This window comes from Camelus bactrianus, chromosome 13, assembly GCF_048773025.1.
Source record: "Camelus bactrianus isolate YW-2024 breed Bactrian camel chromosome 13, ASM4877302v1, whole genome shotgun sequence".
NCBI classification, from domain to species: Eukaryota; Metazoa; Chordata; class Mammalia; order Artiodactyla; family Camelidae; genus Camelus; species Camelus bactrianus.
The window spans coordinates 69,198,595-69,213,655 of record NC_133551.1 but is presented as its reverse complement, the minus strand read 5'-3'; the positions used below and the strand labels follow the sequence as shown (position 1 = coordinate 69,213,655).

General features: G+C 53.0%; 1 protein-coding gene across 1 annotated transcript; it reads left to right on the top strand.

Moving 5' to 3' along the window:
- The first annotated feature begins 5,943 nt into the window (after positions 1-5,943).
- Positions 5,944-12,190, top strand: CTRC (chymotrypsin C). Its single transcript, XM_010957503.3, has 8 exons — positions 5,944-6,097; positions 7,307-7,398; positions 7,496-7,593; positions 8,474-8,599; positions 9,446-9,582; positions 10,391-10,536; positions 11,428-11,583; positions 12,114-12,190. Exons 1-8 carry the CDS (start codon positions 6,058-6,060, stop codon positions 12,126-12,128), a joined length of 810 nt encoding a protein of 269 aa, XP_010955805.1. The 5' UTR covers positions 5,944-6,057; the 3' UTR covers positions 12,129-12,190.
- The last annotated feature ends 2,871 nt before the right edge of the window (positions 12,191-15,061 follow it).

Here is a 15,061-nt window from a genome sequence, read left to right as displayed (position 1 = left end):
GTGGTTCTTGTTGAGGTGGAAGAGGGGAGGTGTTGGAAAGGGAGGGGATGGGGACAAGGTCACCTGGGGACTGGGGCAGTATTTGCTCAGGTGGCTCCTGCATCTTGTCAGAAGCCAGGGAGAAGAGGGAGCTCTTCCTGAAGGGACAGGTTGATTTTAATACTCACCTGCCATCACCGAGGGCTAGCCTGAGCTCTTTACGTATATCAACTCTTCATCTGCACAGCCAGCCCAAGAGAGCAGTGCTGTTTTATTCCCAGATGAGAACAGGGAGACCCAGGCCACTCAGCCCACAGCCCACGTCTCTATCTGCCTGGCCACCCTGCCTGGCAAGTTCATTCAGAGCAGGGCAGGCACCAGGAGTGGCACCAAGGCCACAGATTCTGGATTGCACTCTAGAGCCCCCAAGACTCTTCCCCCACACACAGATACACCCTAAGCCCCTCCATCACACAGGCTGGGGTGGTGGGGTGCCAAGGAAAGTGTGCACCCTGTGTGACTTTGGACAGACCAGGCTCCCACTGGGTCCCTCTGATGGGCTAAGGTCTCAAGGTCTTCCCAGTCCTTTGGGTTCTAGGTAGAGTGCCTCCCTCTCCCAGATGCAACCTGAGTGGCAGTGGAGGGGGCGGGGTGCAATAATTTGGCGTTAGGTTGTGTACCACTGCCCCCAGGTGGACATGGATGGTACTACAGCAGCCAGGATGCCCTCCCCCACTGACTTCCTTTTAGGCCCTGCCTGGAGAGGGCTGCATCTTTGAAGTGTATTTCCTTCCACCCCGACTTGCCACCTGCTGCCTGAGATGCCACCGTCATTACCACCACATGGGTTAAGCGTTGCCTTTCAGTTGCCTTCCCAAACGAAGAATATCAGAATCCCTGACAACTTAGCAAATAGGGAACCCTAAAATTCCAGCGCCAGAGCCCCCACCCAGCTGGCCCGGCAGTGGATGTGAGCCTCGGGCCCTTAGCATGTGAGAGACAGGAGCCAGTAGTCCCATGCCAGGCCTTCCACCAACAGATCCAGGTGGGAGGGGCCCCCAGCCTCGCCCTGCACAAGACCCCCCGGCTCCCAGCCCAGGCAGAGGACGCAGGTCGAGGAATGAAGAGGGACTAAGAGTGGGAAAGGGAGACTGATCCCTTATAAGCCTGCTCACGTCCCAGCCCCTCAGTAAGCCTTCCTCCCACTGAGTCCCAAACCCCCGACTCAGCCCCCAAACCCTCTCTGAATGCCTAGTCCTTTCATTTCGTTTTGAGGAGAAACCCTGCCAGCCCTCCTTCATGGGCTTCATCCAAGATGTAACAGCTGCCACCCGAGAGACCTGTCCCAGCAACCAAAAATTAGGGGCCGAATCAGTGGCACCTGCCCTGTTTCTCAGGCTCTCACCACCACCACCCCTGATTCCCAGCCTTGGCATTGCTTCTGACATTGCCCTCACCTGACCCCAGCCTCTGCCAAGTAAGTCATGCATGGTTATTTTTCCCGCGCAGTCTGGCCCTGAATGGCTGGGGGACATTAAGTGCCCAGATCCTGGGAGGCCCCACTCCAGGCCCTGGAATACACCAGATTCAACAGCATAGGGGTGGGGATTCCAGCATCCGCACACTCTCACGTCCTCAAGTTCACTTCGGGCATGGAATCTGCAGAGAAGGGACTCTCTCCCACCTGCACCCCATCAAGCTCCCACCCAGAACTAATCTCTTCTCGAGCAGGGGCTCCCAGCTCGTGGCCCAGAACACTGCAAGGAACACTTATCACCCTGCCCAGCGGGGAGCTCCAGTGGTGCTGAACAGAGTCTTATTATCTCTGTGGTTCTAGCCCCAGCACAGCACCCACACACACGAGCTGCTCAGCGATTGTGGGAGAAATGCATAAATGAATGAATGAATGAATGAATGAATGACTTCTGTGTACCTGGTAAGTCAGTGCCTCACAGTCTGCGCAGGCAAAAGAATCACTTTTTTTTTTAAAGAGTCACATTTCTAAGTACTCAAGTCCATCTAACCCCAAGCCCCCTGCCCTCCAACCACAGGAAATCCACTCGCCCAGGGCTCCCCCTCAGCTGCTACTTGCCAGCCCTCTTGGGCTGCTTCTTCAGTCTTGGTTACCATGACCAGAAAATCAGGTCAACTAACCAATGTCACCGCTGTAACTTTAGGCAGTTTGAGCCCCTGGAGTAGCAGCATCCTCTGACCAGCTGCTCCCTGCACCAGGGCCAGGTCAGAGCGGGTGGGCACTAGCTGTGCCCACGCGCAGAGGCAGCTCCCACCTCTGCCCAGCTGCTCACAGTGAGAACGGTTTTCCCCCTGGCTACCCCAGGGCACAGCTAAAGGCATCTCTAGGGCCCATAAAAGGTGTTCACGATGATCACAGAACACTCCCCAAAGTCTCTGTCAGCCCTTTAGTTGTACACAACCTGACATGAGGAGGGACCACAGCCAGGGCCCAGCTGTCTGTCCATACGGTGGGCACAGCGTGCCTGGAGCCCGCGATACCTTGAAGGCCCACAAAAATGTTCTGTTTTTTTTTTTTAATCACCAGGGAAAAAAACAAATAGAATCCAAACTGGATTATATTAGTCTCTATACCCATGAAGTCTTAAAACATAATTTTCAATATTTTTGAATGAAGGAAAGGCCCCCGAACTGTAAGAGGGCCCAGTGATGGTCCAGACTCAGTGACAGCTCACATGAGAACCAGGTGACAACAACAACAATCATAGTAACAACCAACACTTACAGGGAGCTTGCTGTATGCCAGGCACTCCTCACAATAGCCCTAGGAGGCAGGTGCCGTTTTTTTTAACCTCCATTTTATAGATGAGGGTGTAGAAGCCCAGAGAGGTTGAGTCACTAGCACAAGGTCACACAGCTAGGAAACAATGACAAAGCACTCAACATCCTGTCTTCAGCATCCGAAGCAGAAGAAGGCGACCTCAGTTTTCTCCAAGTACAATTATTGGTGCTGCCTTACGTAAAGGACCCCAGCTGGTAAATGTCTCAAAACAAGGAATTTCCCCTAAAAGCTGATGCCATCTGTACCTTCCAGAGCAGCCAGCAACCTCCTTCTCCAAAAAAGGTCAGTTTCTCTGGGAATATTCCAAAAATGAAAAACAATGACTCTTTATCTCCACCTGTGTGCCTGTGCATTTGTGGCTATTTCTATATTTGGGTGCATATTTGAGTGTGTGGATCATGGCTCCGCAGCTGACTGCGTACAACGGAATGCCTTCTGTGTGTGACACTGATGTGTGCACACCGGAGGATACAGAGGCCCGTGTGTGTGTATGTGTCCCTGTACACCTGTGTATCCAATTAATCACTTTCCCAAGTTGTTCAAGAGAAACTGAGGCCCAAAGAGGTTGCCCAAGTTCTGGGGTCCAGCAAGTCACTGACTGAGACAGAAATCAGTTGTCTTGTCTCTTGCCTCTCAAACCCTGCCAACCCCCAAGATCCCCCCTAGCTCAGCCCCAATCTCTTTATGATGTTAGTCCCCAGCCAGGGTGACCCTTTGCAGAGTCTGGTGACCAATAGCTCTGCATCTGAGGCGTGGTGGGCAGCAGCCACTGTCCAATCTCTAGAACGCAACAGAAAGTTCCCTGAGATCCCCCAGACGCCCCAGGTCTGGGGCCTGAGGTCATCACAGCAGGGCAGGACCCCCCCCCACTCCCTCACACTCGCTGTCTCTCTGTTGCTGTTTGTTTAATCAAAACATTACTAATTTTTATGCGTGCAAAGTAACACATGCTTATTTTTAAAAAGGATGTGAACTGTAAAAACGTGTGATTTGGAGTCCTCCTCTGCCCCCCATCACCACCGTGACTGGCAGCGTGCAGAGCGTTCTGGATTTCTTTATTGGGAAATAATTCCTAAGGTGACCAGTAGGCTCAGCTCAGAGAACAACTTCTGAGGAGAGGAGAGGAGAGGAGAGGAGAGGAGAGGAGAGGAGAGGAGAGGAGAGGAGAGGAGAGGAGAGGAGAGGAGAGGAGGAGGAGGAGGAGGAGGAGGAGGAGGAGAAGTCAGGCCTCGGGCCAAACAGGATACATCAGACGCTCCCCAAAACTGCCGGGCACTCGGTGGAACCTCTGGGCACACACCACAAACCCAGATCCGCACTCGACCTTGACATCCACGTCATGGAATCTTAGGACTGAAAGGAGCCTGAGAGTCCAGCTGGCCCTACCCGCCCATTTTAAAGACAGGAGACTGAGGGTCCTGCAGGGAGACAACTGACCTGGCTCCACATAGGAATTTGGCCAACCAAGCACCTTCCAGGGTGTGCCTGGGCCTCAGCCTTTGTCCACAGCTTGGGGAGGAGGTGCTGAAGGGCAGAGGGTACCTCAAGATTAGAAAATATTAGTTGAATGAGGGGAAAAGACAAAGTCAGGAAGCCAATAAAGAGCTACAAAGGCAGAGAAGGAAGCAATTTGACTTCAAATCCTGGTTCTGTTGTGGCCCATCTGTCCTGACCCTTGGAGTCTCAGCTCCATCTTCCGCTGGAGTGTGTGTGTGTGTGTGTGTGGGTATGGGGGTGTGTGTGTGTGTGGTCTTTATCAGGTGAATATCTGTGCCCTCCGCACAAAGTCAGGGACTGTGCTGTCTTGTATCCCTGGGCCCAGCACAGGCCTGGCATGTGTAGTTGTTCAAGAAGAATTTTGGATGGAACAAATATGCCAGTCACTGTGCTTAACACAAGGAACTGGCAGTGATAAACACGGCTGCTGCCCTCAAGGGACTTAGTCTATTTTAAGATGACATTTTGCTTTTAAGAGATCGTCACTTATTTACCAAACAGAAACAGGCTCACAGACATAGAGAACAAACTTATGGTTGCCGGGCAGGAAGGAGGTGGGAAGGGATAAATTGGGAGTTCGAGACTTGCAGATACTAACTACTATATACAAAGTAAATAAACAACAAGTTTCTTCTGTAGAGCATGGGAAACTATATGCAATACCTTGTAGTAACCTATGATGAGAAAGAATATGAAAAGGAATATATGTACATATATGTATGACTGCAGCGTTATGCTGCACACCGGAAATGACACAACATGGCAAACTGAGTATACTTCAGTTAAAAAGAAGGCAAATTAAAAAACATCTTTTTTTGTGGGGGAGGTAATTAGGTTTATATATTTACTTGTTTTCTTAATAGAGGTACCAGGGATGGAACCCAGGACCTCGTGCCTGCCAGCTAGGCATGCACTCCACCACTGAGCTATACCCTCCCCCAAGAAGGTAAATTTTAAAAAAGACATTATCATAGAATCAGTTGGGTTTATTATTGCCGTGTAAAAAGCTATCACTAAACTTAGTGATTTCAAGCAATCGCTTAGTATTCTCTCTCCTAGTTCTGGGGGTTGCCTGGGCTCAGCTGGGTGGCTCTTGCTTAGCAGTTCTCGTGCTGCTTCAGTGGGATGGCAGCTGGGGTGGCGTCATCTGAAGGTTCCCCAGGCCCCCTCACACGGCTGGCAGGAGATACGGCTGGGTGGCTGGGAGCTCAGCTTGGCGTGGACCAGACTGTGCTCCTGACCTCTCCACACGGCTTGGTTTTCTCACAGCAGAGACTGGGTTCCCGGGGACAGCGGCCCAAGAGCAAGATTTATTAGAGAGAGAAAGTGGAAGCTTCCAGTCCTGTGTGCCCTGGCGGAATCAGCTTTGTCATCTTTGATGAGGGGACAAGAGTGTCTACTTCATGCCATTGGGAGAAATTAAGTGAATGCAAGAAGATTTAAGCATAGCACCTGGCACATATTAGATGCTCAATAAACAACAACTAAAAAGAATGAGTCAGGCCAAGCAGAGTGGCAGGGACCCCCAAACCTGCAAACCTCAGGGTTTGCTCTATCTCAGGATAATTGGGAATTCCAGGCCTCCAAGCCAGCCCCATCTCCTGCCTAGATTAAACAGTAACCACCCAAGGTCAGGGAAAGGGCCTTGGCAGAACAGGTTTCTTCCAAGGGGTGTCTCAGCCTTGACAAGGTGGGCCCACCCCACTCCTGCCTATAAGTGCGCCCCTGGCCACCTTGACAGCCACTCAGTCCTGAGCACTCACAGCATGTTGGGCATCACATTCCTTGCCGCGCTCCTGGCCTATGGTAAGCTGTGGGTCAAGGTAAGCTGTGGGTCGGGGACTAGCTGCAGCCAGCAGCTGGCCTCCTGGGGACAAGGACAGGGCAGGGGACCCCTGCTCTCCAGGACTTTAGGAAAGGAGCTTTGGGATCCAGTGTGGGTTCAGATACTACTGACCAGCTGTGCGTCAGATGAGCTGCTTGCCTGCTGGCAGCTCTGCTTCCTTATCTGCAAAAGGGGCCTGATGCTCTGACCTCCCCAGGGTAAGGATTAGCCATGAGGCGGGGAAAGCACAGAGCGAGCCCCAGGACATAGTAGGTGCCTCACCTTGGGTCACCCTGGGGCCTATCTTTCCCAGCATTGGCCTCTCTCTTTTGGGGATTCTTTGCTCCCCCATGTTGGTGGTCTTCTCCCAGACTGGGAATCAAGGAATTTGGCTTGAATGTCACTCACTCTCAGCAGATCTGGACAAGCCACTCATCTCTCTAAAGCTCACTGGCTGTTTTGGCAAATGAGAGCACTTGATTAAGAGTCCTCCAGGTAACAATAACAACAACAGTAATAGTAATGGCCGTTCTTGTTTGCTACATGCCAGGCACTGTGCTAAGCCTTTGACATTCAGGAGCTAATATGAGCCTCACAACAACCTTGAGAGGCAAGGTCTGCCAATGCCTCCGTTTTCCAGATGAGGACCCTGAGGCTCAGGGACGCTCAGTATCTTGCCCGAGACCATACAGCTGGCTAGTGGCAGAGCCAGAATCTGACTCTGGGCCTGTCTCACTGCCCAGCACATGCTCTTGACCGCTCCACCCAGCTCCCCAGCTATGACAGTCTGGAACCCTGTGGATTCAATTCTCATACCCCTCTATGTGCTATGGCCTAAAAGGGGTGAGGATGAAGGACACAGGTGTACCTGGGCCCTCACACACCAGCCAGCCACCTTTGACTTCCCTTCAGTGTGTTAAGCATTCCCTTTGCACCAGGCCTTTTGCTAAGCTGTATACATGCATCATCTAATTCAGCACTCAGGACAAACTTACCAGGTTAGTGCTTTTCTTCCCATTTCACAGAAAAGGAAGTTAAGGCCGGAGAACTCAATGTCTTCCCCAAAGTCATACAGTGAAAGCTGAACCCATGTCTGTCCAGCTCCCAAACTTGCGCCCTTTCCACCTGTCTCTTCCCCAAAGCGATGCCAGCCCGGCTCACCTGTGCTTTCCCTCTCCTGTCTCCCCCAGCCTCCAGCTGCGGGGTCCCCCGCATCCCGCCCAACCTATCAGCCCGAGTGGTGGGAGGAGACAGTGCCATTCCCCACAGCTGGCCCTGGCAGGTAAGTGCGCTGCGGCAGGTGTGGGAGGCAGGGTGGAGAGAGGGGTGGGGAGAGGGTCCCGGGGGCTGACATGTGGCCCTTCCACCTCCTCCTCCAGATCTCCCTCCAGTACCTCAGTAGTGGCACGTGGAAGCACACCTGCGGTGGCACCTTGATCAGCCCCAGTCACGTCCTCACAGCTGCTCACTGCATCAGGTGAACGGGATGGGCGAACGCACAGACAGCCCACCATCACCTGAAGCGGGAACTCACGATGCTTTCACTGAGCACCTGGCATCCACTCCAGGCGCTGAGCTGAATAAGCTACTCATATCCAGTAACTCGGTTGCTCATTTATTCATCCAACAAGTACTTTTTGTGCACCTACTATGTTCCTGGGAACACAGCAGTGAGGACACAATCTGTGCTCCCAGGGAGCTTATATTCTAGTGGAAGGCAGAGCAACAGACCCTTAAATGAGTAAATATATAATGTATTAAGTGGCAATGAAGGAAAATAAGGCAAGAAGAGGATAAAAAGTGTGAGGGCTTCTATTTTAAATGACGTGGTCGGGGGAAGCTCTCTCTGGAAAGGGGATATTTGAGCAAAGACCTGAAGGAACTAAGATAAGAAATCTTTGGTCTGGGGGAAGGGTGTTCCCAGTGAAGGGAACAGCCAATGCAAAGCCCTGGAGGTGGGAGCCTGCTTGGTATGTTTGAGAAATCAGGTGGAAGCCGGTGTGGCAGGAACAGATTGTGAGAGGGGAGAGGAAGAGGCGGTTAGAGGGCAACGCAGGCAAGATCACACAGGCCAGAAGCAATGTGGACTGGTTCATTCCCATAGCAGCCCTGGGAGGGGACTTCCAAAATTATCTCCGCCTTACAGACGAGGGAAGTGAGGCCTGAGCCCAACCACCTAGGAGTCAAAGTGGACTTAACTCCAAGAGCAGGGTCCTTACCCCGTGCCCTGGGAAGGGTCAACAGAGTGAATGCTCCCTTTCCCCAAACCATTCCCGCCGTGGCGGCCACTTCCCTGTCCACCCCCCTGGCCAGTGGAGGCAGGAGGCCACCCTGACCGGTCCCCTTGCTCTGTTCAGCAACACCCTGACCTACCGCGTGGGCCTGGGGAAGAACAACCTGGAGGTGGAAGATGAGGAAGGCTCCGTGTACGTGGATGTGGATACCATCTATGTCCACGAGAACTGGAACTCGTTTCTGATTCGGTGAGTGCCCAGTGGACAGTCTCATGGCCCCTGGGGCAGCGCAGAAGAAGGGTGGGTCTCTGAGACGGAGCTGGAGACTGTCCCTGGACCCCATCCTCACCCCGAACAGCCAACAGATGACGTCTTTGCCCAAAACGGCTAAATGCTAAGTGGAGACAGATACCCCTCCCACCCCCGTCATTGGTCAAGGGTCCTTGGAAAGTACACAGGGAATAAAGACCCCCAGGCCCCTGCAGTATTTTGCCTGAAGTCTCTCAGCCAGAGGATGAGCCAGCACTCACCTTTATTGATGCCTACTGCATGCCTGCAATACACAATTTATATGCCATCTCCTAGTTAAGCCTCACAACAGCCCTAGACAAGGAACCGAGGATCAGAGAGGTTAAGGAATGTGTCCCAAGTCACACAGCTCAGTACATACGTGGCAGAACTAGGAATCAAATCAAGTCTCTCTAGGGCTGTTCACTTTTATTCTGGCAACATGAGAACACTGAAAATTGCATCTGCAAGTATCTTTATCATTATCATTTCCAATTTGCTTTAGTTTAATTTCACGCACACCCCTTGGAATACTTTTGTGCTTGTCCCCTCTGTTAAGCCTTTCATGACGTGAAGACACAAGTCGGGGTAGAAGCTACATCTATGGGGCAGGTGATAGTGTTAGAAGGTGGATCATTTGTCCCCAAGCATCTCTGTCTGCCAGTAAGAAGCTGGCGGTCCAGGATGTTTACAGAGGACCCCTGGTCACACTTGGTCTGACTCCCAACTCACAGCCCAGGCTTCTTAGCATTGGCTTGGGGGACCAGAGCCCTCCTGGCCATTCACCACGTCCACTTTGGATTCCAGCAACGACATTGCCCTTATCAAGCTGGCGGAGTCTGTGGAACTGAGTGACACCATCCAGGTGGCATGCCTGCCGGAGGAGGGCTCCTTGCTGCCTCAGGACTACCCCTGCTACGTCACAGGCTGGGGCCGCCTCTGGAGTGAGTACCCGCCCCCGGCAAATCATGAGAGCCTTCCTGGAGGAAGTGGCTCCCACAATAAATACACTGCCCGCATTTGCCCACCAGTTTTCCCTTTGGCCTAAATGTCTTCACATCTTCTTAAACTTTACAGTATTTATTAAGCACATGCCCTGTGGCAGTCACTCTAGCAGGTGTATACAAGGGGTGTTATAAGGATTAAATGGATTAGAATTTGTCAAGGGCTTAGAGCAGGGCCAGACACACACTAAGTGTCATGTGAGTGACTATTAAATAAGTGAAACTAACCATTGTTGGGTGGGGGATTAGGTCTCCTGGTGTGCCGCATCCCAGATAAATTCCAGCTGAATTAAAAGGTTAAATGCAAAGAAACAAAACTACAGAAAACTTAGAGGAAAATGCAGATCAATACTTGGAAAATGTAGGGGTGGGAAAGACCTTTAAGTGGGTGACACCAAGGGCAGAGCGCTGCATGGAAATGCCTGACAGGTAAAAGCCCAGAAGCCAAATGAAAGACAGCTCGACTCAGTGGTTACTCCTTGAGGGTTCTCCACGGGTTGGTTCTGCCTCCAGCCTGCTCTCCCTTCCCCGCCCTTGGAGGGGTCCCTACCCCTAACAGTTTGGGACCATTGGCTCAGGGTCTCGCTTCTCCGTTAAGGGCCTGTATGTGGGTCCCACCAAGTCTAGCCAGAACTCGCCCGGGGCCTGCCCCGGCCCCACCCAGTCCTCTGTTCCCTGAAGGCCTGGGGCTGGACTGGAGCTGGGGCTGCCTGGGCTGACCCCCGGTCACCACCGGCTCTCTTGCCAGCCAATGGCCCCATTGCCGACGAGCTCCAGCAGGGCCTGCAGCCCATAGTGGACCACGACACGTGCAGCCAGAGAGATTGGTGGGGCAGCACGGTGAGGGACACCATGGTGTGCGCCGGGGGTGACGGCGTCATCTCAGCCTGCAACGTGAGTGCCGAGGCGCCGCGCCCCATCCCTCCTGTAGGTGACCGAGCGGACGGGGGCCGTGAGGAGGGCCGAGCAGTGGGAAGCGGGCAGACCCCATAGGAGTCCTCTCCCTGGGGGGGGGGGGGGTACCTGAGCCCTGGTTGGGCCCAGAAGGCTTAGGAGAAACCTGTCACTGTCCCCCTTCCCCTCCCCCACCAGCACCATGGTGAGAGCTGAAGGTGAGTTGAACGTGAGTCTCTGAGTCCAAGTCCTGGTCCCACCACTTAGCAGCTGTGCAACCTTGGGCAGGCTGTTTGACCTCTCTGAACTTCAGTTTTCCTGTCTATAAAATGAAGCAAGGGTAAGCACAGGGCTGCTGTGAGGACTAAGTGAGTCTAACACACATAGAAGAGACTTCACTGAAGTCTGAGCACAGGTACCTTCAGACCATCAGCCCCACTGGTCCAGGGAGACAGAGGACTCAGGGTCTCTGACACAGAACTGAGAAACATCTAGGACAATCAGGGACTGTCATGTTTTCAAACACACGGCCCTCTCCCTACTCCCTCCTTCCTCACTTTCCTGGGTCTCCAGCTCAGCCCCCAGAACCCTCACCTCTCTGGGCAGCTCAGAATCCTGGGCATGGTGACCTGAACAGCTAGAGGAACCAAGGCACAGAGAGGGTTCTCATCATTCCAAGATCACACAGCAAACCAAGAGCTAGTCTGACACTGCAGGGCATCCCAGAATGAGGCCAAGTCACCCCAAACCACGTCTTCTCTGCCTCCCTCACTACAGACAGGCTGAGGCCAAAACAGGGGGTCCCCAGGCTGAGAAGCCAATCCACATACCCCACCCTGACTGGCCGCAGCTTCCCGAGCCTCCTTCTCACATCTACCTGGTCTGGTGCAGGGGGACTCGGGCGGCCCACTGAACTGCCAGGCCGAGAGCAGCAGCATCTGGGAGGTGCGGGGCATCGTCAGCTTCGGCTCCGGGCTGAGCTGCAACACCCTCAAGAAGCCCACGGTCTTCACCCGTGTGTCCGCCTACATCGACTGGATCAACGAGGTGGGTGTGCTTCCCAGCCCTCCTTCCCGCACCTGCCGACCCCTCACCCTCTCTCACTCTTCCCTCACTTGTTCATTCATCCATCCACTCACTCACTCGTTCAAGAAGTGTTGATTAAGTGCTGACTGTACACAGGTGCCCAGCTGATTGCAGTGAAGGTCATGGGCATTAACTTCCCCACCCCTTCATCCATTAGCTTCATACTTATGTCCCGACCCCAGGCTCCACACTAGTGCTCCCTAGAGTGAAACGTGGCCCCAGGAGAGCAAGGCCCAGCAAAGGAGAGGGGATGACGTGGATGGCCATATAGATCTTAAGGGTGAGGGGACAGAGGGTCACCTGGGCTGGGGGCTTTACCCCAGGAGCAGGATGTGTCCTGAACCCACATGCACAATGGTCTGAAATGATGAGGGGGCCAGACCAGCCTAGCTTGGCAAGGCCCGGGGCTGTCTGCTGTGCCCTCTGTTTCTACCCTCCTGGCAGAAACTTGTGCCTCCCAGAGTACCTCACTCTGTTCTCTGCTCCTCCAGAAAATACAGCTGTGATTCATCCTTGGGAGCCAAGACTGCAAATCCCAGCAACCGCAATAAAGCTCCTTCCCCCTTAAGCCGCCTGCATTCTTGCTTTGCACGCCTCCTGTGGGTTCCGGGCTCCCCAGGCTGCCCTGGTCCACACCAGGGATGCACAGAGCCTCAGCCAGGCTGGTTAGGCCTTGGAGGGAGCTGCTGAGGATGCTGGAGGGGGGCTCCCAGGAAGCCACCTGGTGCCTGAGGGGTTATGAGTTAAGGACATTCCAGACACTCGTCCCTCAACATCTCATAAGATGTTAACCACCAGGCCCTGATCAAATCGCCTTCTTCCTGATCCTGCCTGCACAGGGGATCTGGTGGGTCCTCAGGCTCCACCATCCCCAGCTCCAGGTTGAGAATGAAGTCTCCCCAAAGACAGTCTCCCCAGCCCCGAGAGTCCAGCTAGAGGAGCAAGGCCGCTGGCTGCCCGAGGAAGAGGCTCCCTAGCAGGGCCCACCCAACAGGCAGGGTCCGCCTGGGCTCTCTGAGATGAGAGGTGTTTAATGAGCCTGTCAAGCCAGCCTTGTGCTGTGCACGGTGGGTACAGCGGAAGAGGGGACCCCAGTCCAGCCCTCGGCGGCGGGGAGGGGTGGGTGCAGGTTTGAAGAAAGCATTGGTTTCTGCACATCGTGACAGCGGGTCAGAGGCGGGAAAGCTTGCACTGTGCTAAACAGGCAGGGAAACTGAGACCCTGGAACGGGAAGAGCTGTGCCAGGTCACACAAACAGATGGCCCGCGATGCATGAGCCCAGCACTCAGGGAAGGGCCCTCTACTCCTGAGGCCACCTGGAGGGTGAGTGAGGCCAAAAAAAGAGAGTCACCCAGTGTCCAGTGAGGTGCAGTCCCAGTGGGAACCCCAACCCCTGACCACAGGGACCCTGGTCCAGGCACCCCGGTCCAGGCACCCCTGAGAATGTGCTGCTCTACAGAGGGAGGGAGGTCACCCCGGCCTCTGAACGCCCCCTAGGAAAGCCACCAACCCCAGCTGCCTCTGGTTGGCCTGTGAGCTGTCCAGTTTCCCTGTCACACTTGGGTTCCTGGAGGTGGGACCATGGTGTACCTCCCACACCGCATGACGCCAAGCTCATTCTCAAAAAAGACTTCATTTACTCAACAAGCAATGGGGCCTGCAAGGTTCCAGCACCAGCTCAGCCCTGGGAATCCAGGGAGGGTCCAGACAAGACCCCTGCTCTGCACGAGACAGACCCATACACAGATCATTGAGTTCCCTAGCATAAGAGTGAAGGTAGGACTACGGTCCAGGAGCATAGGAATGGGACACCTAAACCAGTGTCAGCCAGTGGGAGGAGTCCAGGTTGGCTTCCTAGAGGTGGTGATACCCAAGCTGAGTCTTTAAATTTGAATAGAGGGCACCCAAGTAAAGAAGATTCTGCTGGTTGCTTGACCTTTCATCCCCAGCCACCTCCTTTTATAGCTGTCTCTATATTGGAGATGACAAGTGCCAAATACTTCCTGTCCCCAGGGTCCTTGTAGTTATAATAATGGAGGAATAGCTGACACTTTTTGAACACTTACTCTGTACCATGCGCAGTTCTACAGGTTTCATGAGTATTACCTCACTTAATCCCCAAAACAATCCTAAGAGGTAGGTTGTTATTAACATCAACCTCATCTCACAGATGAGAAAACTAAGGCTAGAGAGGGTTAGTGACTTCCCAAGGTTATTTAACTGGGAGGTGACGGAGCTGGGATCCAGACTCCGGTAATCTGGCTCCAGAGCCCATGCTCTTGACCACCATGCTCTACTGTTCTATGCTGAATATGGATATGGATGTGATGCCTGGAGTGAAGGCAGCCATCTCGTGGCCAAGAGAATTACAGCGATATTAGCTTGGACATCATCAAGTACTAGATCTGATGCCAGCAACTGTTCTCTGAACGTCTAGTGTTGTGGAAAAAATAAACCTGCATTTGTTTTAACTGCCATAGTCAGGTTTTCAGTTACTCACAGCTCAGCACACTCCTAACGGATACCCTGGGGGATAAACATAAGGGCTTGCATTCCCGGCCAAGGGAGGGGCATGAGCAGGCTCACAGTGACTGCTTGGAAGACTCTCCAAGCAGCTGGTGTTGCTAGAGCAGAAGACACGGGGCAGGGATAGGGTGACCAGTAGCCCTGGTACTGAGTAATTTTCCAAGAAGTGGTACTTCCTGTGCTAAAACCCAGACAGTCCCAGGCAAACTGGGATGGTGGGTCACCCTAACAGAGAGGGGCAAGAGATATGGCCAGAGAGTAAAAAAGAGTCTTCGTGGAAGGACTTGTAGCCATGGTAGGGAATTGTTGGAACTTTATTCTGAGGGCAATAGAGAGCTGTAGAAATGTCTTAAAGAAGTGATCTCGGTGGTCAGATGTTCACACTCAAGCATTCATCTGACATCTAGACGGAGCATGCTTTGGAGCAGGCCAGGGTAGAGGCAGGGAGGCCAGCTGTGTGGTTGCTGGAATATTCTAGGCCATAATGAATATGGCCCCAACCAACAAGCTATAGATGGAGAGGAGAGAAGGGTCCAGTAATAATTCAGCAATTATTGAAGTTGCACACGTGGAGTATTGAACACAGCCCTCCCAGTCCCAAATCTATATAGACTTTTGGGAATGTGATTGGATTATCAAAACTACTTTTTATTAGTTAATAAATGATGAAACATAAGCCACAGTTCTGTTTGTTCAACAAGAGTGTAAAATTCTCAGATTCAGTGACAAGATCTGCTGTTATGTCCAAGAGTCAATGCTGACCTGGTAGACAGAAGGATAGCCCTCCAAAGATGTTCACGCCCTAATCCCCAGAACCTGTGAATGCATCCCCTTACTGCGGCAAAAGGGATTTTGCAGATTTCAGGATCTTAGGATGGGGTGATAAGCCTGGATTATCCTGGTGGGCTCTGTG

Coding starts and splice junctions, on each gene's coding strand:
- CTRC (XM_010957503.3), top strand. CDS start 6,058: ATGTTGGGCATCACATTCCTTGCCGCGCTCCTGGCCTATG. Junction 6,098..7,306: donor TGCCGCGCTCCTGGCCTATG/GTAAGCTGTGGG, acceptor TGTCTCCCCCAG/CCTCCAGCTGCGGGGTCCCC. Junction 7,594..8,473: donor ACAGCTGCTCACTGCATCAG/GTGAACGGGATG, acceptor TGCTCTGTTCAG/CAACACCCTGACCTACCGCG.